This window comes from Triticum aestivum, chromosome 7A (genome assembly GCF_018294505.1).
Source record: "Triticum aestivum cultivar Chinese Spring chromosome 7A, IWGSC CS RefSeq v2.1, whole genome shotgun sequence".
Taxonomy (NCBI): Eukaryota; Viridiplantae; Streptophyta; class Magnoliopsida; order Poales; family Poaceae; genus Triticum; species Triticum aestivum.
Window position 1 is genome coordinate 509,832,890 of NC_057812.1, and position 23,720 is coordinate 509,856,609.

At 47.3% G+C, this 23,720-nt stretch overlaps 1 protein-coding gene across 3 annotated transcripts; it reads right to left on the reverse strand.

Moving 5' to 3' along the window:
- Window positions 1–2,357: 2,357 nt before the first annotated feature.
- On the reverse strand, window positions 2,358–7,170 carry LOC123147881 (BTB/POZ domain-containing protein POB1). Of its 3 annotated transcripts, none has more exons than XM_044567198.1 (6): window positions 6,690–7,170; window positions 5,186–5,314; window positions 4,272–4,390; window positions 4,116–4,179; window positions 3,509–3,788; window positions 2,358–3,427 (listed from the first exon to the last, which is right to left on the reverse strand). In XM_044567198.1, the coding sequence occupies exons 1-6, from the start codon at window positions 6,907–6,909 to the stop codon at window positions 2,617–2,619; spliced, it is 1,623 nt and encodes a 540-aa protein (XP_044423133.1). In that variant the 5' UTR covers window positions 6,910–7,170; the 3' UTR covers window positions 2,358–2,616. The 3 variants fall into 3 exon arrangements, with proteins under 3 accessions (XP_044423133.1, XP_044423132.1, XP_044423134.1); XM_044567197.1 differs by having other exon boundaries at window positions 6,663–7,170; XM_044567199.1 differs by having other exon boundaries at window positions 6,699–7,169.
- Between the last annotated feature and the right edge of the window lie 16,550 nt (window positions 7,171–23,720).

Here is a 23,720-nt window from a genome sequence, read left to right on the forward strand (position 1 = left end):
ACAAGGAATCAGGATTATCTAGAAGACGCCATGTCTGTTTAGCGAGCAAGGCCAGGTTGAAAGAGTGAATATCACGGAATACCATTCCTTCTTAATTTTTGGGTACGCACATTTTTCACAAGGACATCCAATGCATTCTCTTCTGATTCTCCTCGTCTCCCCACCAGAAATGCGCTATCGCGTCAATGATTCCTTTACAATTTTTTTAGGTATTTTAAAGACCGACATTGCATAGGTGGGTATGGCTTGGATCAGAGCCTTGAGCAAGATCTCCTTTCCCCCAGCAGATAGTAAATTTTCCTTCCAGACACTAATTTTCTTAACAATACGTTCAATCAGAAATTGGAAATAGTCTGTTTTATCAATTCCCACATTTGCTGGCAAACCCAAATACTTATCACTAAGAGCCTCCATCAATATATTCAGCTTTATACACAACTGTTCTCTTAATTCCACCTTTGTGTTAGGGCTGAAGAAAATGTTGGATTTTTCAACACTTACCAATTGTCCCGAAGCCTCACAATATAGTTCTAGCACTGCTTTCAGAGCTTCCGCACTGTGTTGGTTGGCTTTCATAAGAATCAATGAATCATCCACAAAGAGAAGGTTTGTGATAGGTGGAGCGTCTCTACAGACTCTTACTCCTGAAATTTTTCCATTTTCCTCCGCATGTGTAAGAACGCGTTCAAACTCTTAATGCACAACAAGAAGAGGTATGGTGACAACAGGTCTCCATGTCTCAAACCCTTTGTAGGCTTGAAGCTCTCACTTTTCTCCGCATTAATCCTTACTCTGTACTCGACCGTTGAGACGCATTGCATAATAAAATTTACCCAATCTTGACGGAAACCCAATCGCAACATAATTTCTTTCAAAGAAGGCCATTCAACTCTGTCATAAGCTTTGTGCATATCAAGTTTTATAGCGCATAAACCCTCTCTACCTTCTCTTTTATTCTTGAGTGTGTGAAAACATTCATAAGCTACTAAAATATTATATGTTAGCAGTCTGCCGGGTACGAAAGCACTTTGAGTTGGGCTAATAATATCTGGCAGGAAGACCTTCAACCGATAAGCCATCATTTTTGTAATTATTTTATATACCACATTACATAAGCTGGTCGGCCTAAATTGGGTTACCTTTTTCGGTGTATTAACCTTTAAAATCATCACGATCGCAGTGTCATTCCAACCAGCTGGAATAGTGCATGCATTGTATTGATTGCTTGCAAAACCTCCTTAATTAGGTCGTCCTCTAGCATGGGCCAGAATCTTTTATAAAAGATAGCATGAAGTCCACCGCTTCGCATGGTAATTGGTAAGAGATGGGAGTTAAAATAAAATAACTGGACAATCCGTCACATGGCTTGTCAATGAACGCACACAATATAAGATTTGGGTTTTCAATTCATGGCTAGTATGCTTTTCTTTTTAAGCACCCCAAATATAATAATAATTACATCGAAATCTCTGGACCATCAAATGTTCATTGATGCCGTCAAAACAAGCCACTGACGCATTGTTTGTCGGTGCTCTCATAGTGAGCTGGCCTGACCTTATTAATGACAGCCAAAAAGTCTTTGTACACGTTGTCACCACTCTATCAAAACTAGACTAACCTTGTTGATGCGGGCCAAAAAGTCTTCGTTCACATGTCCGGATTTGGGTTTTCAATTCATGGCTAGTATGCTTTTCTTTTTAAGCACCCCAAATATAATAATAATTACATCGAAATCTCTGGACCATCAAATGTTCATTGATGCCGTCAAAACAAGCCACTGACGCATTGTTTGTCGGTGCTCTCATAGTGAGCTGGCCTGACCTTATTAATGACAGCCAAAAAATCTTTGTACACGTTGTCACCACTCTATCAAAGCTGGACTAACCTTGTTGATGCGGGCCAAAAAGTCTTCGTTCACATGTCCCTAAGAACCAATGCCTTGAAGCGATAAACATCATCGTTGAACCCTTGAATCCATCAAAAGAATCTGATATCAAACCTCGTCATCACATATGCACAATGTGAAAGCCTAACCTCGCCGTCTAGCATATGCACTATGAGAAAACCTAAACTCACCGTCTAAGGAGCTGGCAAGAATTTACAGCAAAACTTCATTTAATCCGTCCCAACGAAATTAAAAAGGATCAGAGCCTGAAAGATTCAACTTAAAAGAAGAAACACCGTCATCCGTCCGAGCGTCGCCCTCCTTGGACTAAAACCCTAGCATCCCTAGCATATCTACTAGCAAGAACCAAGCCTCCCCACCAGCAGCAATTTAGCACATGGTCTTTGTGACATCTATTGTCTAAACGGCCCTACCAGCGCGTGTAGGAAATCTAACAGACTGCAAATTCAACTCATCTGAACATGTTCAGAATGTAACTTTGATTCTCGGTGTCAAATCTTCAGTTTCCAAAGTTCAAAACTAAATGCATAACATGACAGTCCTCTTTTTATGTAAAACAAAGGATTTGGCTTCTCATTTCAGAAGTGTCTATTTTGGCACAGAGTAATAACATGTTCGAATGACACAAGATTTTCCACACTGAGGCCCATCGTTGCACGAACTGAGGTGTGAGCAAGGACAGATGATGTTAGTAGTGCGCCAAGCACCAACTAGAGTTGCTTTATGGTCAATTCTGCTCTCAGATGTAGTACCCCATTGATGAAGAAGAGGCTATCATCAGCCATAAACGACGGCCAGGGAATTGCGAAGAGATTGCGGTAGCCAACCGCCTTTCCACCAGTGAAGGTGTAGCAGCCCTTGTACTTACTGACAAACTCACCCGATGGCCTTGTCCTTGCAGCAAACTCGTAGTCCACGGTAACACTCGTTGAGCCTTTCTCTTGCATCCCCAAGAAGAGACCAAAGCAGTGGAAAGCGCTTTGCTGATCCATGTTGCAATGTGCTGAGAGGAAGAATCCCTGTCCAGCAAGATGGAATGCTTGCGAGTAAATCCGCCCAGATGGGAATAGTCGGCCACACTCCTCGCGCTTCAGATCCAAGTATGCTATGCATTGAGGATACGGTCGGTCAAATTCCACCACCTTAAGTGGGCGATATTTGTAAGCTCGTTCAGTATATTTCCTAGAGGTCAACACATCTGTAGCAAGGGCGCGCTGTCGATGTGGTGCATCAGCTTTGTACAGGAGTGCATCAGTGACACTTTTAGTTGCTTGCTCATTATCCAGATCACTGCATGCAAGGACCTTCCGCAACTTCCTGCAGGTCATATGAGAAAACCTAACAAGTGGCAGCAAACGAGTCCCCAAGACTTCACGTCTTTCTTCCGTTCTTGAGTATTGAGCACGAGCCCATTTGATCACGAAGTCATAGACTGCGTCCTCTGATGCCACCTGAAGGTCATTACTACATAAGATGGCTTCAATCCCAGCAAGGGGGATGTTCATCACTTCATCCTGAAACCTGAAAAGAGGAAGCATTCCTTTAGTTCAACAATGTTATTTTGACAATGTAGTTGGCTCTCTAAATAAAGAGACCACCCACTTAGTCAAATCCTTGTATTTGTTGGCGAGGAATTCCTTGGCAGCATCAGTCAGTGGCTGAACTGCTGCAGCCATTGAAATGCTGGAAGGCAGATCTAGATAGAGAAGTGCAGATTCTGTGGTCATAGGTAAGCTTCTTAGTAGTTGACTGCAGTGTCTCATGCAAGAAACAACTTCAAATTTGTCAGACATCATCAAGATATCAAGCAGAAGGGTTGGCTGATTGGTCGTCAACTTTCCACTGTAAATAAAACTTAAAAGCTCCATAAGGGCACTTTCCTCTGTTCCAAGTAGAAATACAACAATCAGACACAAGGTAACTGTTAGCTCGAAAGCAAAAGAAAAATATATTTGCAAAATGGTGGGGTATAGACAATTACTCCCTCCGTCCCATAATATAAGAGTGTTTTTGACACTTGTGTAGTGTCAAAAACTACTCTTATATTATGGGACAGAGGGAGTAACTTGCTAGCTGAACTGAAAAATTAATCATGGATAACCTCATTGACAATGATCATGTCAGTACTACAAAATCGATCATTCAAAACATTAAACAAAACTGTACAGCAGCTAGGACAGAAAATGTCCTAAAGGAGCTCCCGAATTACCTGAAGCAGTTATTCTAAGAGTTGCATGCCTCTGGTCGGATTCTTTCATGCCATTTGAGAAAAGCTAACAAGATGAAAGTTATGACACTGTTAGCTAGATAACAGTAAATAACTACACTGCACAATGAACTCATTTTACACATAAATTAAATCTACCTTGTAAAAGAAGGGACTTTTTGCAGCTAGAATCGCAGAGCTGATATATATAGACTTCACTCTCAAAACCTGATTGCACTCCATATTCCAGGATGAGTCACTGCTTTCTCCATCCTCACCTGATACAAACAACAAGGTCCAATGAAGCAGAGAACAAACGGCCACATAGGCATGTAGTATAAAGGAACAAATGGTGCACATGATTCACATCTTTTATATAGACAAGGATATGATGCTTTGGAGCACAACCAAATGGGGAGCATAGTGACAGTGTATTGAATCATATGACTTATCATTAACAACATGGTGCACAAACTTCAGAGATCTGGTAGCTTCAAAAGTTAAAAGTACATTTGTCCACAAGTACAACAATTGTACAAAAGTTTACTTACAGTTATGTCAGAATTATATCCAACAGAAGTATAATCTATCCAACATAACCCAATTGTTCCACAATTAGGTGGGGCAGAAAGAATCAAGTAATCAAGCTCATATAAATCTCAACCAATCAATAGTAAAGTGAGGCATTTAAAATGATTACCACATGTCTAATATTATAATGCAATGGGTGGCAGAAAGGCTTCACCGGTACCAGCATGTCTCCACAGTTTCAATACAAAGGAATGAATTACTCGCTCTGATACATTGTGCCATCAACCAACTCTAAAATCACATATGATCAGTACCAATGATTGCTACGCATAACAGTTCTCCAAGAAATAATTTTAATTATCTGGCATAGGTGCACGGAATTCTGTATTTATGTGTTAAATTTGCTGAACCTGACTGCCATATACTACCTCTGTACCAAAATATAAGACGTTTTTGTAGGCTAAACTAGCCGAAAAAATCTCTTATATTTTGATACGGTGGGAGTATTACGGAGTAATTAAAACATATTCAATTGTACTAACCATCTTGTCCAATATCAGGTGGAGATTCTTCTATCATAGCTACAGGCTCCTCGTTGGTTTCCTCATAGGTATCACGTTCATCTGCTTCAATTTTGATGTTTGCTGGTTCTGACATATACTTTCCACATTCTGGGGGCATGAAATGATAGATGGAAGTCATTAAAAATGGAAGGTATTGCACTCTAGAATAAGAACATGATTAAGAAAATGTGAATAGTAGAAGTGCATTAGCATCAGATCGTCATGACAGAAACATATTCTGATAAAGCAAAGCAAGACTACAATAGTTTCATACGACAATGACAGAAAAAGATCCAAGCAATAAAGCATAAATCCTAATAACAATTGAGGCCCATGAACAAGCATTAATGATGAATGCCTAGACTGCACATTCAGAGCGAAGTTGGATGCAAGCAAAATATATTGGGTACTCGGAACTTTTCATGGGACACTAATAGAATGTCATATACTTCCTATGTCCACGTTTATTAGGCCAGAGAACCAGCGAGCCACGTCCGGTCTTAATTAAGTAAGTACAGATTTCGCAGGTTCCGTTGCTCGTTCCGTCCACTGATTTAGGGAGATAAATCTCCAGCCGCTACATGTGCGAGGTAGGCGAAATGGTTTCGCTAATTAATGCCGCTAACCCATGTGTTCTAACAGGGCCAATTCAAAACTGAGCAACTACACGCGTTGTGCCTTGGTCCCAGCACTTCGCCCCGGTGGCCTAATAAACACAGACAGAGGGAGTAACTAGTTAAGAGTAAGAACTTCTAACTTCATTACTGTTCCATCCTCCCCTTAATATACCCTCTTTCATGCTTACTTTACTCAAATATAGAAACTTAGAAGCATTATGTAACACGTAAAACCCCTGTTAGCCCATTACAACGAATGCATGCTCAGCTAAATGAGACATTGGACAACATCTGGCCGTGCTATTCATCAGGCAATAACCAAACTAACTTTTGTCCATAGTTTATATACAACTTATTGCATCTACTGGGCTTGAGGCTGGTTCAGTTATGGTGCACAATGCTCTTTGTAAATTCAGGATCATACTAGGAGCAATGTCACAGAGTTTTCTTCTTCTGCGGAATTAAGAGTTGAATAAGATCCTGCAAATAGAGTCATCTCTTAAACTCCGCCCACCAAGGTCATGTCCTGAACACCACGTTGCTGAGAAGATCATATACTGTAGCTAAATTTCCGTGCGGCAACAACTGAGGAAGGCAAAGAGCTGGGAAATCATAACTTCACTTCGATCAAAAGGAAAAGCTGCCTCGTCATCTTTCTCCCACCTTATACGGTTATACCAAACGTAAGCCTTTTGATACCTAAATCCTCAACAGGCAATCAAAACAAATCAGCGGGAAAAGCAAGTAGTACTACCTCCATTTCGCAACTCCCCACCCACCCGCTGTCAAATCAGTACGAATGCAAATTCAAACCCACCCACGCCCAAATCGGACCGTACCGAAATGATGACGAGACGTAGGCCAACCTTCCCCACCTTTGTCGCGGCGGAGGTCCTCCCTGCGGCGCTTGCGGTGGCGCGCCCAGTCGGCGATGGAGGAGCACCCCTCGCCCGCGGCGCCCTTGGCCCCCGGCGCGTCGTCCCCGGCGACGATCTCGATCCGCAGGACCCGGTCGGAGAAGTTGACCGAGTTGAAGGCGAACTCGAAGCTCGGGCCGCCGCTCGCCCGGGAGAAGTCCGGGTCCATCCCGAAACCGCCTCCCCCTTCCTCCAATCCCAATACCAACACCAATCCTTATCCCACCACGCCCGCCGCCTCACCTCCGCGGCCGCGCGGCACACATCCTCGCCGCCGTCGGAGCCGGAACCCTAGCCGGAGAGAAGGTTCAGAAGGCCGCTTCCCAGAAGCGGGGGCGTGGGGGACAAGAGTGAGACGGAGAAGAGAGAGGCGCGGCTGTGTGATTGGGAGGAAAGCAGAGGGTGGTAAGTACGAAACGGGTGCGGCGATTTGGGTGCAGGGACCGGCAGGCCGCTTAACTAGGAGGCGTGCGCCGTGGGTCCCGGGTGTCCGCGGGCCACGTTTCTCACGCGTGGGTCCGGCGCGTCAGCGGAGGGTGAGGGTCTGGTCGGCGTCGGCGTCGCGATTCTGTGCCTTGCTTCGCTCGCGACGTGACCTGTGTTGCGTCTTTCCTTTCCTTTCTAGACTGGAGTGAGTAGAGTTGGGTTGGTTGCGGTTAGGAAGGGGGGACGCAGGCAGGCGGCAGGCCGACGGGGAGGACGCCAAAGCTTGCGGTTTGGAGGGGGTGGGTTTTGGTGTCACGGGGTTTTCCCCTTGATGAGTAATCATCATCATTTTCTCGTGTACTTTCGTTGTGTCCATGAACATGCATGGAGCATGATTTGGGCAGCTGGGATTTTTGTGATTAGAGAATGAGGGTATCGTATTGGACTTTGAATTGTTAGAGCAACTCGGTTTCCTGGGTGTATTTTACCTTGCAACCAATCAAAGCCTTAGGCCAGCTTCAACAGAGTGACCCAAACGAACACGAATTCTGTTTATTTTTTATTTGTTTGGGTTGACAAAACAGACAACGGACACAAAACGAACATGTGGACATGGACGGTGCACCCAACGGTGCGACCGCATTTGGATGCCCTTACCCAACTGTCGCTCGAGGAGGAGAACATCAAAGAGGTGCCTGCCTGATGCAAAGGGAGCACCGCACCTGATGCGGATGATGTTCTCCGACGTGAATACGACGTGGACAAACACCACCGAGCCCGTCAACGATTCGATTGTCGGGGGCCGCGGCGACGGAGGCCTCGAGGCCGATGAGACTGGTCGGAGGGGGCGCCGTCGCGCTACGTGCCTCCTCTGTCTCCCATCGACGTGAAGATATTATTGCGGTTCATGGGTGGATGTGTGGGCCAGGAGGGAGAAAAAGGAGGGAAGAGAGATAAAAAGGTGGGTAGGTGATGGGCTAGGCCAGACAAAGAGGACACAGACGGACAGCGCATGGTGTCCGCTTCGGATGACCCAATTTTGGGACAGAAAATGAGTCCGAGAACGGACACAAAGTGAACTCTGCATTGAGTTGCGGTTTTTTGTCTCCACGGACTCAAACGAACGCGGGCGGACGAAATGGGTCGGACACGTCTGCAGACGGTGACCGGTCATACCCCATAATCCACCTCCAACGACCATAGTAGTCATTTCACGATTTGCTTTTTCATACAAAAGCATGCAACGACATGATCTATGTACCAACTACACTACTCGTCCTCCTCATCGGAGATGTTGATGAAGTTCGTGTCGGAGTCGTCAGCCTAATGGTCATTGGCGGTTGGGCGCACCTCCGGCTCCGCCTCCTCTTGCTCCTTGTCGGCCCAGATCTCGTTGAGCTTTGTGTCTGCCTAGCGGAGGAAGCAATGGTTGGACTCCACCTTCGCCTCCGACTGGATGGAATCGAGGGTGGCTTGTTGCTCCGTCGCATCCTCCGCTTGGGCCACCTCGAACTTCGCCAGCGCATTAACCATGGCGAAGCCCGCAACCGAAGGCGTATGATCTGCCTCCTCTGCCTTCGAGTCATCCATGGCCGTCTGCTCCTCCTCCGGCTCCAACGAATCCAGAGACATGCCGACTGCGATCTGAGCTTCGCGCCTGGCCTGGATCTCCTCCAGTTGCTGCAACCGCTGCTCCGGAGTGAGCATGGCATAGATGGTGATCCTATGCCTGGCCATGGCTAGCGGCTAACGACGACCGTACTAAAGGTGGCGACGCTAAGGAGGGAAGAGGGTAGAAATGCAGACGGGGGACGGGGTTGAGCTGCTGCCTCCGGCCTAAATAGCCAGACTTAGTCCCTCTGGCGGCACGCTGGAGCAGAGCCACGCGGCGCCATGAATGCATTCTCACCGAAAAACAGATGAGGCGCCCGTCGAACCAATGGTTCATGCGTGTGTCCGCGTGGGCCCTTGTTAGAATAAATCCGAGGCATACCATTGATCATCCGAGGACCAAGCAATCATACGAGCACGACACCGAGATTTGTTAACGAGGTTCACCGATATGGCTACATCCTCGGGGCCTGACTATGGGCGCTCCTCCCCATGACACCGCTACAATACCGCATCCGGTCGCCCTGGACACCGGCACATGCCGCCGGTTTCCCCTGCATTCCGGTGCTATTATGTTGGCATAGGTTACATCGTGTGTCTATCCCCGCTATATATGAGAGGCCTAGGATACAAGTGTCCTATTAGGACACGACTCCATATCCTATGTAAACACAATACTACTCAGAGTCCAACTGTAACCTACCTTGTACACAATATTCGACACAACCTAACAAACTCCACCTTGGCGAATATTCTCCACCATCCTGAATTTGTCAATGCGTCAAACTTCCATGTACATTGGACTTGAGTTTATTCCATGAGTACCGCTGCTACTCCAAAGACTCCATATGACTCCACTGCAACTTGTAGTCCCTTCTTTTCTTGACCACGGTCAACGCTCGAGCAAAATTAAGTTCCTTGTTACTCTAGTTTGTGCTCCCAACTTCCAGAGTATCCATCCATGACATCACACACTGATCACTGACCTGCGTGAAAGTGAACAACTCACATATTGGGTGTCACACATAAGAGTTACCTGAACTCAACATCACCGTTCTTTTCTCGATCGCCTGTCTGAAACTTGAAGGAATTTCACCATTGCTTGTAGTCATCCCGAGTCAAATTCGCAGTTGTCTCACCACATGTATGACCACCAGAGCCCTGGCCCGTCTCCATGCCCCGTGCTAACTGCACCCCTCGCTGCTATTACTGCGTCGAGCCTCCGCTGTCCCGGCCGAGTCTCAAGGGTCGCGAACCCACACCACTCAACCCTCACTGCAGAGTACCACCGATCATCACCGACTGATGACGAGTTTCACGCTTCCATCAGACCACTGGGCTCCAGTCCAAATTACGTGTCACTCGCTTTTCCCGCTGAATAGGCTTCGATTCTTTGGATCCTTACATCGTAGCCCCTCAATCCAGCTCCACCTTCAACATGACTCCATGGTAGATGAGCAATCCACCCTCGCGCCCCGTCGACTTCAAGCTCTCATGTGCACCGTCTTGAGTCAACCCCGCGCCATAGTCTTGTCGAAGCCACACAAGCCCTCAGGCATGCGCCACGTGTTTCCACGCCCCAGAAGTCGGTCACCATCAGCATCACGCTCCTATGTCGTCTTTGCTGATCCCACCACCGTCTTCTGTATCAAGCGACTCGCATCGATCCGTCAGACTGTCTAGTCCGACCCAGCCAAACTTATTCGACTGCAACGACACGCTCCAGACTCCTCAAGCCTTCATCGTAACCAACGCCATCCATACACAGAAGTGTACCAGCAAAGAAAACCCAAAGCACAATCCTTCATAGCCTTCCCGCGTGAACACCAAAGGAGATTAACAAAGCAAGCCAAGCTCCTAATTGACCACACGTACGTAGCTATTGAACGAGCCTCTCTATTTCTTTCATGATAGCATCCCGGTCTTGACTAGTCTTCGTGTCAATTTTTTCCCAAACAAATCACGTGTCGTTTCAGGTTTTGCATGCTCCAGCGATAAGCATCAGTAGTTGCATGAGCCTCCGCAACGCGTCAAACTGTGTCCTGCCCGCACAAGCCTCCTGCGCGATTGGCGTTGCGCTGCCACTTCACGCGCGCCTCGCTCCAAGCGCATGGCCACTGTACAGCTGCTTCTGCCACCCGTGCGCACCTCGGACTGCACCGACTTGTGTCCATGTTCCTTCGATCAATTGATCTCGCTGAGACCGAGTCAATCTGAAACACCACGACACGCACCTGCTCGATCCGATCTCGTCGGGTATTTTCGCCCCAAAACACGCCGCTTGTACACGCTCGCCCGATCGATCCACTAAACGATCGCCGCATGTTTCGACTGCTTGCATGACCGTCTGATTTCCGCTACTCGCCGTGATTGCTCAGCGCCTTGACGTCTTTCCATCGATCTCAACCATGCTCACCACAATACCGATCAAAACATCAGACCTGCCTCTGAATCAACAATCCATGATCTCCGAACAACCTAGCTCATGATACCACTTGTTAGAATAAATTCGAGGCATACCATTGATCATCCGAGGACCAAGCAATCATACGAGCACGACACCGAGATTTGTTAACGAGGTTCACCGATATGGCTACATCCTCGGGGCCTGACTATGGACGCTCCTCCCCATGACACCGCTACAATACCACACCCGGTCGCCCTAGACACCGGCACATGCCGCTGGTTTCCCTTGCGTTCCAGTGCAATTATGTTGGCATAGGGCCGGCCCTAGCATCTTAGAGGCCCTTGTGCGAACTTCTAAACTCCACCGGCCATGGGCCCTCGCCTTGGCACGGCTCTGACTGCCACGACTATCACCAATAATGTTGTGGCAGGTGTGTAGTGGCTGCGACCCGTCGGAAGAACCGACAACGAGATTCATCCAACGAGAAAAATCATTGGTTGCATGGTGCCTAATTAGTGGAGTATTGCATGCTTTTTTTAGCTTGAATCGGAGTATTGCATGATGCATGGGGCCTAATTAAAGGAGTGTTGCATAATTTTTAATTTTGCGAGAAGGAGTATTGCATGCTGCAATTCATACTTGCCAAACTAAATGGGATTTTTGGCTGCATGGAATGGATACACATCTCACACTGCATAGATCCGGCATTAGTTGAGATCGATAATCAAGGATATTAGTGTTGGAAATATTCCCTAGAGGCAATAATAAATTAGTTATTATTATATTTCATTGTTCATGATAATCGTTTATTATCCATGCTAGAATTGTATTGATAGGAAACTCAGATACATGTGTGGATACATAGACAACACCATGTCCCTAGTAAGCCTCTAGTTGACTAGCTTGTTGATCAACAGATGGTTACAGTTTCCTGACCATGGACATTGGATGTCGTTGATAACAGGATCACATCATTAGGAGAATGATGTGATGGACAAGACCCAATCCTAAGCCTAGCACAAGATCGTGTAGTTCGTATGCTAAAGCTTTTCTAATGTCAAGTATCATTTCCTTAGACCATGAGATTGTGCAACTCCCGGATACCGTAGGAGTGCTTTGGGTGTGCCAAACATCACAACGTAACTGGGTGGCTATAAAGGTGCACTACGGGTATCTCTGAAAGTGTCTGTTGGGTTGCAACGAAGACGGGATCTTGGGCCCACTCCGTGTAACGAAGAGGTATCTCTGGGCCCACTCGGTAGGACATCACCATAATGTGCACAATGTGACCAAGGAGTTGATCACGGGATGATGTGTTACGGAACGAGTAAAGAGACTTGCCGGTAATGATATTGAACAAGGTATCGGGATACCGACGATCGAATCTCGGGCAAGTATCGTACCGATAGACAAAGGGAATTGTATACGGGATTGATTGAATCCTTGACATCGTGGTTTATCCGATGAGATCATCGTGGAGCATGTGGGAACCAACATGGGTATCCAGATCCCGCTGTTGGTTATTGATCGGAGAGTTGTCTCGGCCATTTCTGCATGACTCCCGAGCCCGTAGGGTCTACACACTTAAGGTTCGATGACGCTAGGGTTATAGGGAAAGTATGTACGCCGTTACCGAATGTTGTTCGGAGTCCCGGATGAGATCTCGGACGTCACGAGGAGTTCCGGAATGGTCCGGAGGTAAGTCCCGTTTTGGTCACCGAAAAAGTTTCAGGTGCTATCGGTAACATACCGGGACCACCGGGAGGGTCCCGGGGGTCCACCAGGTGGGGCCACCAGCCCTAGAAGGCTGCGTGGGCCAAGTGTGGGAGGGGACCAGCCCCAGGTGGGCTGGTGCGCCCCCCCACCAAGGCCCAAGGCGCAAGGGAGAGTGGGAGGGGGAAACCCCTAGGTGCGCCCCCCTCTCTCCCCCCTTGGCCGCCACCCTAGATGGGTTTTGGGGCTGCCGCCACCCCTAGGGAGGGAACCCTAGATGGGGGCGCAGCCCCCCTTCCCCTATATATACTTGAGGTATTGGGGGCTGCAAGACACACGAGATCATCTTCCACTTGGCGCAGCCCTACCTCTCTCCCTCCTCGTCTCTCGTAGTGCTTGGCGAAACCCTGCTGGAGTCCCGCGCTCCTCCACCACCACCACGCCGTCGTGCTGCTGCTGGATGGAGTCTTCCCAACCTCTCCTTCTCCCCTTGCTGGATCAAGGCGTGGGAGACGTCACCGGGCTGCACGTGTGTTGAACGCGAAGGCGCCGTTGTTCGGCGCTTAGATCGGAATCAACCGCGATCTGAATCGCTGCTAGTACGACTCCTTCATCCGCGTTCTTGCAACGCTTCCGCTTAGCGATCTACAAGGGTATGTAGATGCACTCTCCTTCCCCTCGTTGCTAGATTACTCCATAGATTGATCTTGGTGATGCATAGAAAATTTTAAATTTCTGCTACGATCCCCAACAGTGGCATCATGAGCTAGGTCTATGCGTAGTTTCTATGCATGAGTAGAACACAAAGCTGTTGTGGGCGTCGATATTGTCAATTTACTTGCCGTTACTAGTCTTATCTAGATTCGGCGGCATCGTGGGATGAAGCGGCCCGGACCGACCTTACACGTACGCTTACGTGAGACTGGTTCCACCGACTGACATGCACTAGTTGCATAAGGTGGCTAGCGGGTGTCTGTCTCTCCCACTTTAGTCGGATCGGATTCGATGAAAAGGGTCCTTATGAAGGATAAATAGAAATTGGCATATCACGTCGCGGGTTTGGCGTAGGTAAGAAACGTTCTTGCCAGAAACCTATAGCAGCCACGTAAAAACTTGCAACAACAATTAGAGGACGTCTAACTTGTTTTTGCAGCATGTGCCGTGTGATGTGATATGGCCAAAAGGATGTGATGAATGATATATGTGATGTATGAGATTGATCATGTTCTTGTAATAGGAATCATGACTTGCATGTCGATGAGTATGACAACCGGCAGGAGCCATAGGAGTTGTCTTAATTTATTTATGACCTGCGTGTCAACATAAATGTCATGTAATTACTTTACTTTATTGCTAAAGCGTTAGCCATAGTAGCAGAAGTAATAGATGACGAGACAACTTCAAGAAGACACGATGATGGAGATCATGGTGTCACGCCGGTGACAATGATGATCATGGAGCCCCGAAGATGGAGATCAAAAGGAGCAAAATGATATTGGCCATATCATGTCACTATTTGATTGCATGTGATGTTTATCATCTTTTACATCTTATTTGCTTAGAACAACGGTAGCTTGAATAAGATGATCCCTCGCAATAATTTCAAGAAAGTGTTCCCCCTAACTGTGCACCATTGCGAAGGTTCATTGTTTCGAAGCACCACGTGATGATCGGGTGTGATAGATTCTAACGTTCGAATACAACGGGTGTAAGCCAGATTTACACACGCAATACACTTAGGTTGACTTGACGAGCCTAGCATGTACAGACATGGCCTCGGAACACGGAAGACCGAAAGGTCGAGCATGAGTCGTATAAAAGATACGATGAACATGAAGATGTTCACCGATGTTGACTAGTCTGTCTCACGTGATGATCGGACACGGCCTAGTTGACTCGGATCATGTTTCACTTAGATGACTAGAGGGATGTCTATCTGAGTGGGAGTTCATTAAATAATTTGATTAGATGAACTTAATTATCATGAACATAGTCTAAATTATCTTTACAAATATGTTGTAGATAAATAGCTCACGTTGTAGCTCCCTGTTTCAATACATTCCTAGATAAAGACCAAGTTGAAAGATATTGTAAGCAATGATGCGGATTGGGTCCGTAGTCCGAGGAGTGTCCTCACTGCTACACAGAAGGCTTACGTCTTTGATGCACAGCTCGTTGTGCAAACCCCTACAACGTCGTCTGTGGATGTTGTGAACACCTGACAGACACATCCTGATGACTACTTGATAGTTTAGTGCACCATACTTTACGGCTTAGAATCGGGATTCCAATGACGTTTTGAACGCCATAAGACATATGAGATGTTCCAAGAGCTGAAATTGGAATTTCAGGCTCATGCCTGTGTTGAGAGGTATGAGACCTCTGACAGGTTCTTTTGCCAACAAGATGGAGGAGAATAGCTCAGCTAGTGAGCATGTGCTCAGAATTTCTGGGTGCTACAATCACTTAAATCAAGTGGGAGTTAAACTTCCAGATAAGATAGTGATTGATAGAGTTCTCTAGCCACTATCACTAAGCTACTAGATCTTCGTGATGAACTATGACATGCAAGGGATGGAGTTGATCCCAGAGCTGTTCGCGGTGCTTAAGACCGCAAAAGGTAGAAATCAAGAAGGAGCATCAAGTGTTGATGGTTTAACAAGACCACTGGTTTCAAGAAGGGCAAGGGCTAGAAGGGAAACTTCATGGATGGCAAACCAGTTGCCGCTCCAGTGAAGGAACCCAAGGTTGAACCCAAACCCGAGACTAAGTGCTTCTATTGTAAGGGGAACGGTCACTGGTAGCGGAATTACCCCAAATGCATGGTAGATAAGAAGGCTGGAAACTTCAACAAAGTATATACGTGTTATTAATGTGTACCTCACTAGTACTCCTGGTAGCACCTGGGTATTGGATACCGGTTCAGTTGCTATTATTGGTGACTTGAAGCAAAAGCTACGGACTAAACGGAGACTGGCTAAGGGCGAGGTGACGATGTGTGTTGGAAGTATTTCCAAAGTTGATGAGATCACCATCGCACGCTCCATCTGCCTTCGGGATTAGTATTGAACCTAGATAAATGTTATCAGGTGTCCACGTTGAGCATGAATATGATTAGATCATGTTCATTGCAATACGGTCATTCATTTAAGTTAGAGAATAATGGTTATTCTGTTTACATGAATAATACCTTTCATGGTCATGCACCCTATGTGAATGGCTCAATGAATCTCGGTCGTGGTAATACACATGTTCACGCCAAAAGATGTAGATAGTACCACTTTCTTGTGGCACTGCCGCTTAGGTCATATTAGCGTAAGATGCATGAAGAAACTTCGTGTCGATGGATGTTTGGAGTCACTTGATTTTGAATCGCTTGACACATGCGAGCCATGCCTCATGGGCAGGATGACTAAGACCCCGTTTTCAGGTACAATGAAACGGGCAAGTGACTTGTTGGAAATCATACATGCTGATGCGTGTGATCCAATGAGAGTTGAAGCGTGCGGTGGATATCGCTATTTTCTAATCTTCACTGGCGATTTGAGTAGATATAGGTATATTTACTTAATGAAGCACAAGTCTGAAACATTTGAAAAGTTCAAGCGGTTTCAGAGTGAAGTTAAGAACCATCATAACAAGAAGATCAAATTCCTACGATCTGATCGATGAGAATTTCTGAGTTATGAGTTTGGCAATCACTTAAGACATTGTGGAATTGTTTCACAGTTGAAGCCACCTGGAACACCACAGGGTAATGGTGTGTCCGGACGTTGTAATCGAACCTTATGAGATATGGTGCGATCTATGATGTCTCTTACCGATCTACCGTTTTCATTTTGAGCATATGCGTTAGAGACAACTGCATTCACTTTAGATAGGACACCATCTAAGTCCGTTGAGACGACGTCGTATGAATATGGTTTGGCAAGAAACCAAAAATTGTCGTTTCTTAATGTTTGGGGCTTCGATGCTTAAGGCTTCAGCCGGAGAAGCTCGAACCCAAAAGCGGACAAACACATCTTCATAGGATACCCAAAGGTGACAGTTGGGTATACCTTCTATCTCAGATCCGAGGGCAAATTGTTTGTCGCTAAGAACGGGTCCTTTCTCGAGAAGGAGTTTCTCTCGAAAGAATTGAGTGGGAGGAAGATAGAACTTGATGAGGTTGTCGAACCTTTACTTCAACCAGAGAGTGATGCAACACAGAAATATGTTTTCTGTGGCGCCTACGTCTGTTGAATAGGAAGTTAATGATAGTGATCATGAAGCTTCGGATCAAGTTGCTATCGAACCTCGTAGGTCGACAAGGATATGTACTACTCCTGAGTGGTACGGTAATCCTGTCTTAGATATCATGTTGTTAGACAACAATGAACCTACGAGCTATGGAGAAGCAATGGTGGGCCCGTATTCCGACAAATGGTTAGAAGCCATGAAATCCGAGATAGGATCCATGTATCAGAACAAAGTATGGACTTTGGTGGACTTGCCCGATGATCGGCGAGCCATTGAGATAAATGGATCTTTAAGAAGAAGACAGACATGGGCGGTAATGTTACCGTCTATGAAGCTCAACTTGTGGGAAAGAGTCTTTTCACAAGTTCAAGGAGTTGATTACGATGAGAATTTCTCACCCGTAGCGATGCTTAAGTCCGTCGGAATCATGTTAGCATTAGCTGTATTTTTCGATTATGAAATATGACAGATGGATGTCAAAACAAGTTTTCTTACCAGTTTTCGTAAGAAAAAGTTTTATGTGATACAATAAAAGTTTTTGTCGATCCTAAGGATGCTAAAAGGTATGCTGGCTCCAGCAATCCTTCTATGGACTAGAGCAAGCATCTCGGAGTCGGAATATATGCTTTGATGGAGTGATCAAAGCTTTTAGGTTTATACAATGTTTGCTAGAAACTTGTATTTACAAGAAAGTGAGTGGGAGCACTACAACATTTCTGATAAGTATATGTGGATGACATATTGTTGATTCGAAATAATGTAGAATTTCTGGAAAGCATAAACGGTTGTTTGAAGAGTGTTTTTCAAAGGAAGACCTGGATAAAACTGCTTACAGATTGGGCATCAAGATCTATAGAGATAGATCAAGACGCCTAATGATACTTTCAAAGAACGCATACCTTGACATGTTTTTGAAGGAGTTCAAAATAGATCAGTCAAAGAAGGGGTTCTTACCTGAGTTGTAAGGTGTGAAGTTGAGTATGACTCAAAGCTTGACCACGGCAGAAGAAAGAGGAAGGACGAAGGTCGTCCCCTATGCTTTTGTCATAGGCTCTATACGGTATGCCATGCTGAGTACCGCACCTGATGTGTGCCTTGCCACATGTCTTGCAAGAGGGTACAAAGGTGATCTAGGACTGGATCACCAGATAGCGGTCAAAATTATCCTTAGAGGAATAAGGAAATGTTTCTCGGTTATGGAGGTGATAAAGAGTTCGACTAAAGAGTTACGTTGATGCAAGCTTAACACCTATCTGGATAGCTCTGAGTAGAGATATCGGATACGTATAATGGAGCAACAATTTGGAATAGCTCCAAGTGGAATGTGGTAGCAGCATCTACGATATGACATAAAGTTTTACGAAATACATAGGGATCTGAATATTGCAGACCCGTTGACTATAACCTCTCTCACAAGCATAACATGATCAAACCCAGAACTCATTGAGTGTTAATCACATACTGATGTGAACTAGATTATTGAGTCTAGTAACTCTTTGGATGTTGGTCACATGGCGATGTGACCTGTGAGTGTTAATCACATGGCGATGTGAACTAGATTATTGACTCTAGTGCAAGTGGGAGACTGTTGGAAATATGCCCTAGAGGCAATAATAAATTAGTTATTATTATATTTCATTGTTCATGATAATCGTTTATTATCCATGCTAGAATTGTATTGATAGGAAACTCAGATACATGTGTGGATACATAGACAACACCATGTCCCTAGTAAGCCTCTAGTTGACTAGCTCGTTGATCAATAGATGGTTACGGTTTCCTGACCATGGACATTGGATGTCGTTGATAACGGGATCACATCATTAGGACAATGATGTGATGGACAAGACCCAATCCTAAGCCTAGCACAAGATCGTGTAGTTCGTATGCTAAAGCTTTTCTAATGTCAAATATCATTTCCTTAGACCATGAGATTGTGCAACTCCCGGATACCGTAGGAGTGCTTTGGGTGTGCCAAACATCACAACGTAACTGGGTGGCTATAAAGGTGCACTACGGGTATCTCCGAAAGTGTCTGTTGGGTTGGCACGAATCGAGACTGGGATTTGTCACTCCGTGTGACGGAAAGGTATCTCTGGGCCCACTCGGTAGGACATCATCATAATGTGCACAATGTGACCAAGGAGTTGATAACGGGATGATGTGCTACGGAACGAGTAAAGAGACTTGCCGATAACGAGATTGAACAAGGTATCGGGATACCGACGATCGAATCTCGGGCAAGTATCGTACCGATAGACAAAGGGAATTGTATACGGGATTGATTGAATCCTTGACATCGTGGTTCATCCGATGAGATCATCGTGGAGCATGTGGGAACCAACATGGGTATCCAGATCCCGCTGTTGGTTATTGACCGGAGAGTTGTCTCGACCATGTCTACATGACGCCCGAGCCCGTAGGGTCTACACACTTAAGGTTCGATGACGCTAGTGTTATAGGGAAAGTATGTACGCGGTTACCGAATGTTGTTCGGAGTCCCGGATGAGATCCCAGACGTCACGAGGAGTTCCGGAATTGTCCGGAAGTAAAGATTTATATATGGGAAGTCCCGTTTTGATCACCGGAAAAGTTTCGAGTGCTATCAGTAACATATCGGGACCACCGGGAGGGTCCCGGGGGTCCACCAGTTGCGGCCACCAGCCCTAGAAGGCTGCGTGGGCCAAGTGTGGGAGGGGACCAGACCCAGGTGGGCTGGTGCGCCCCCCCACCAAGGCCCAAGGTGCAAGGAAGGGTGGGAGGGGGCAAACCCTAGGTGCGCCCCCCTCTCTCCCCCCTTGGCCGCCACCCTAGATGGGGTTTGGGGCTGCCGCCACCCCTAGGGAGGGAACCCTAGATGGGGGCGCAACCCCTCCCCTTCCCCTATATATACTTGAGGTATTGGGGGATGCAAGACACACAAGATCATCTCCCTCTTGGCGCAGCCCTGCCTCTCTCCCTCCTCGTCTCTCGTAGTGCTTGGCGAAGCCCTGCTGGAGTCCCGCGCTCCTCCATCACCACCACCACGCCGTCGTGCTGCTGCTGGACGGAGTCTTCCCAACCTCTCCTTCTCCCCTTGCTGGATCAAGGCGTGGGAGACGTCACCGGGCTGCACGTGTGTTGAACACGGAGGCGCCGTTGTTCGGCGCTTAGATCGGAATCAACCGCGATCTGAATCGCTGTGAGTACGACTCCTTCATCCGCGTTCTTGCAACGCTTCCGCTTAGCGATCTACAAGGGTATGTAGATGCACTCTCCTTCCCCTCGTTGCTAGATTACTCCATAGATTGATCTTGGTGATGCGTAGAAAATTTTAAATTTCTGCTACGATCCCCAACAATTAGCAGATTGGCTGATTTCATGGCCAAAATTTTCGCCGCAAAGTTAATTCCTAGCTTGGTCGCGCAGCAGGAGTAGGTGACTGGCTGAATGGTTGTCTCTTGGCTGGTCTTTTTACCTTCTCTATCTTTTCTTCTTCCTAATATGCTTATATATCTACTAGAGACATGCTAACGGATGGGCCCCTGCTTGGGCTGGGCCCTAGGCGGCCGCACTCCTCGCCATGCCCCAGGGCCGGCCCTGGTTACATCGTGTGTCTACCCCCGCTATATATGAGAGGCCTAGAATACAAGTGTCCTATTAGGACACGACTCCATATCCTATGTAAACACAGTACTACTCAGAGTCCAACTGTAACCTACCTTGTACACAATATTCGACACAACCTAACAGCCCTTGTGGTCAGTCCTACATGGTGGGCGGGTCCGGGTGTCACCACATTCGCCCCACATATGGATCGGGTATGCGGAGTACCGATCAACTAGGGTGTTTGAGTCGGATTTGCCAGATCCAGCTGGGTGGTTGTTTCCTGTGCCTTGCTCGCTCGCGATGTGACCTGTGTTGCGTCTTTCCTTTCCTTTCTAGACTGGAGTGAGTAGAGTTGGGTTGGTTGCGGTTAGGAAGGGGGGACGCAGGCAGGCGGCAGGCCGACGGGGAGGACGCCAAAGCTTGCGGTTTGGAGGGGGTGGGTTTTGGTGTCACGGGGTTTTCCCCTTGATGAGTAATCATCATCATTTTCTCGTGTACTTTCGTTGTGTCCATGAACATGCATGGAGCATGATTTGGGCAGCTGGGATTTTTGTGATTAGAGAATGAGGGTATCGTATTGGACTTTGAATTGTTAGATCAACTCGGTTTCCTGGGTGTATTTTACCTTGCAACCAATCAAAGCCTTAGGCCAGCTTCAACAGAGTGACCCAAACGAACATGAATTCTATTTATTTTTTATTTGTTTGGGTTGACAAAACAGACAACGGACACAAAACGGACATGCGGACATGGACGGTGCACCCAACGATGCTACTGCATTTGGATGCCCTTACCCAACTGTCGCTCGAGGAGGAGAACATCAAAGAGGTGCCTTCCTGATGCAAAGGGAGCACCGCACCTGATGCGGATGATGTTCTCCGACGTGAATACGACGTGGACAAAACCACCGAGCCCGTCAACGATTCGATTGTCGGGGGCCGCGGCGATGGAGGCCTCGAGGCCGATGAGACTGGTCGGAGGGGGCGCTGTCGCGCTACGTGCCTCCTCTGTCTCCCATCGACGTGAAGATATTATTGCGGTTCATGGGTGGATGTGTGGGCCAGGAGGGAGAAAAAGGAGGGAAGAGAGATAAAAAGGTGGGTAGGTGATGGGCTAGGCCAGACAAAGAGGACACAGACGGACAACGCACGGTGTCCGCTTCGGATGACCCAATTTTGGGACAGAAAATGAGTCCGAGAACGGACACAAAGTGAACTCTGCATTGAGTTGCGGTTTTTTGTCTCCACGGACTCAAACGAACGCGGGCGGACGAAATGGGTCGGACACGTCTGCAGACGGTGACCGGTCGTACCCCATAATCCACCTCCAACGACCATAGTAGTCATTTCACGATTTGCATTTTCATACAAAAGCATGCAGCGACATGATCTATGTACCAACTACACTACTTGTCCTCCTCATCGGAGATGTAGATGAAGTTCGTGTCGGAGTCGTCAGCCTAATGGTCATTGGCGGTTGGGCGCACCTCCGGCTCCGCCTCCTCTTGCTCCTTGTCGGCCCAGATCTCGTTGAGCTTCGTGTCTACCTAGCGGAGGAAGCAATGGTTGGACTCCACCTTCACCTGCGACTGGATGGAATCGAGGGTGGCTTGTTGCTCCGTCGCATCCTCCGCTTGGGCCACCTCGAACTTCGCCAGTGCATTGACCATGGTGAAGCCCGCAGCCGAAGGCGTATGATCTGCCTCCTCCGCCTTCGAGTCATCCATGGCCGTCTGCTCCTCCTCCGGCTCCGACGAATCCAGAGACATGCCGACTGCGATCTGAGCTTCGCGCCTGGCCTGGATCTCCTCCAGTTGTTGCAACTGCTGCTCCGGAGTGAGCATGGCATAGATGGTAATCCTATGCCTGGCCATGGCTAGCGGCTAACGACGACCGTACTAAAGGTGGCGACGCTAAGGAGGGAAGAGGGTAGAAATGCAGACGGGGGACGGGGTTGAGCTGCTGCCTCCGGCCTAAATAGCCAGACTTAGTCCCACTGGCGGCACGCTGGAGCAGAGCCACGCGGCGCCATGAATGCATTCTCACCGAAAAACAGAGGAGGCGCCCGTCGAACCAATGGTTTATGCGTGTGTCCGCGTGGGCCCTTGTTAGAATAAATCCGAGGCATACCATTGATCATCCGAGGACCAAGCAATCATACGAGCACGACACCGAGATTTGTTAACGAGGTTCACCGATATGGCTACATCCTCGGGGCCTGACTATGGGCGCTCCTCCCCATGACACCGCTACAATACCGCACCCGGTCGCCCTGGACACCGGCACATGCCGCCGGTTTCCCCTGCGTTCCGGTGCTATTATGTTGGCATAGGTTACATCGTGTGTCTATCCCCGCTATATATGAGAGGCCTAGGATACAAGTGTCCTATTAGGACACGACTTCATATCCTATGTAAACACAATACTACTCAGAGTCCAACTGTAACCTACCTTGTACACAATATTCGACACAACCTAACAAACTCCACCTTGGCGAATATTCTCCACCATCCTGAATTTGTCAATGCGTCAAACTTCCATGTACATTGGACTTGAGTTTATTCCATGAGTACCGCTGCTACTCCAAAGACTCCATATGACTCCACCTGCAACTTGTAGTCCCTTCTTTTCTTGACCACGGTCAACGCTCGAGCAAAATTAAGTTCCTTGTTACTCTAGTTTGTGCTCCCAACTTCCAGAGTATCCATCCATGACATCACACACTGATCACTGACCTGCGTGAAAGTGAACAACTCACATATTGGGTGTCACACATAAGAGTTACCTGAACTCAACATCACTGTTCTTTTCTCGATCGCCTGTCTGAAACTTGAAGGAATTTCACCATTGCTTGTAGTCATCCCGAGTCAAATTCGCAGTTGTCTCACCACATGTATGACCACCAGAGCCCTGGCCCGTCTCCATGCCCCGTGCTAACTGCACCCCTCGCTGCTATTACTGCGTCGAGCCTCCGCTGTCTCGGCCGAGTCTCAAGGG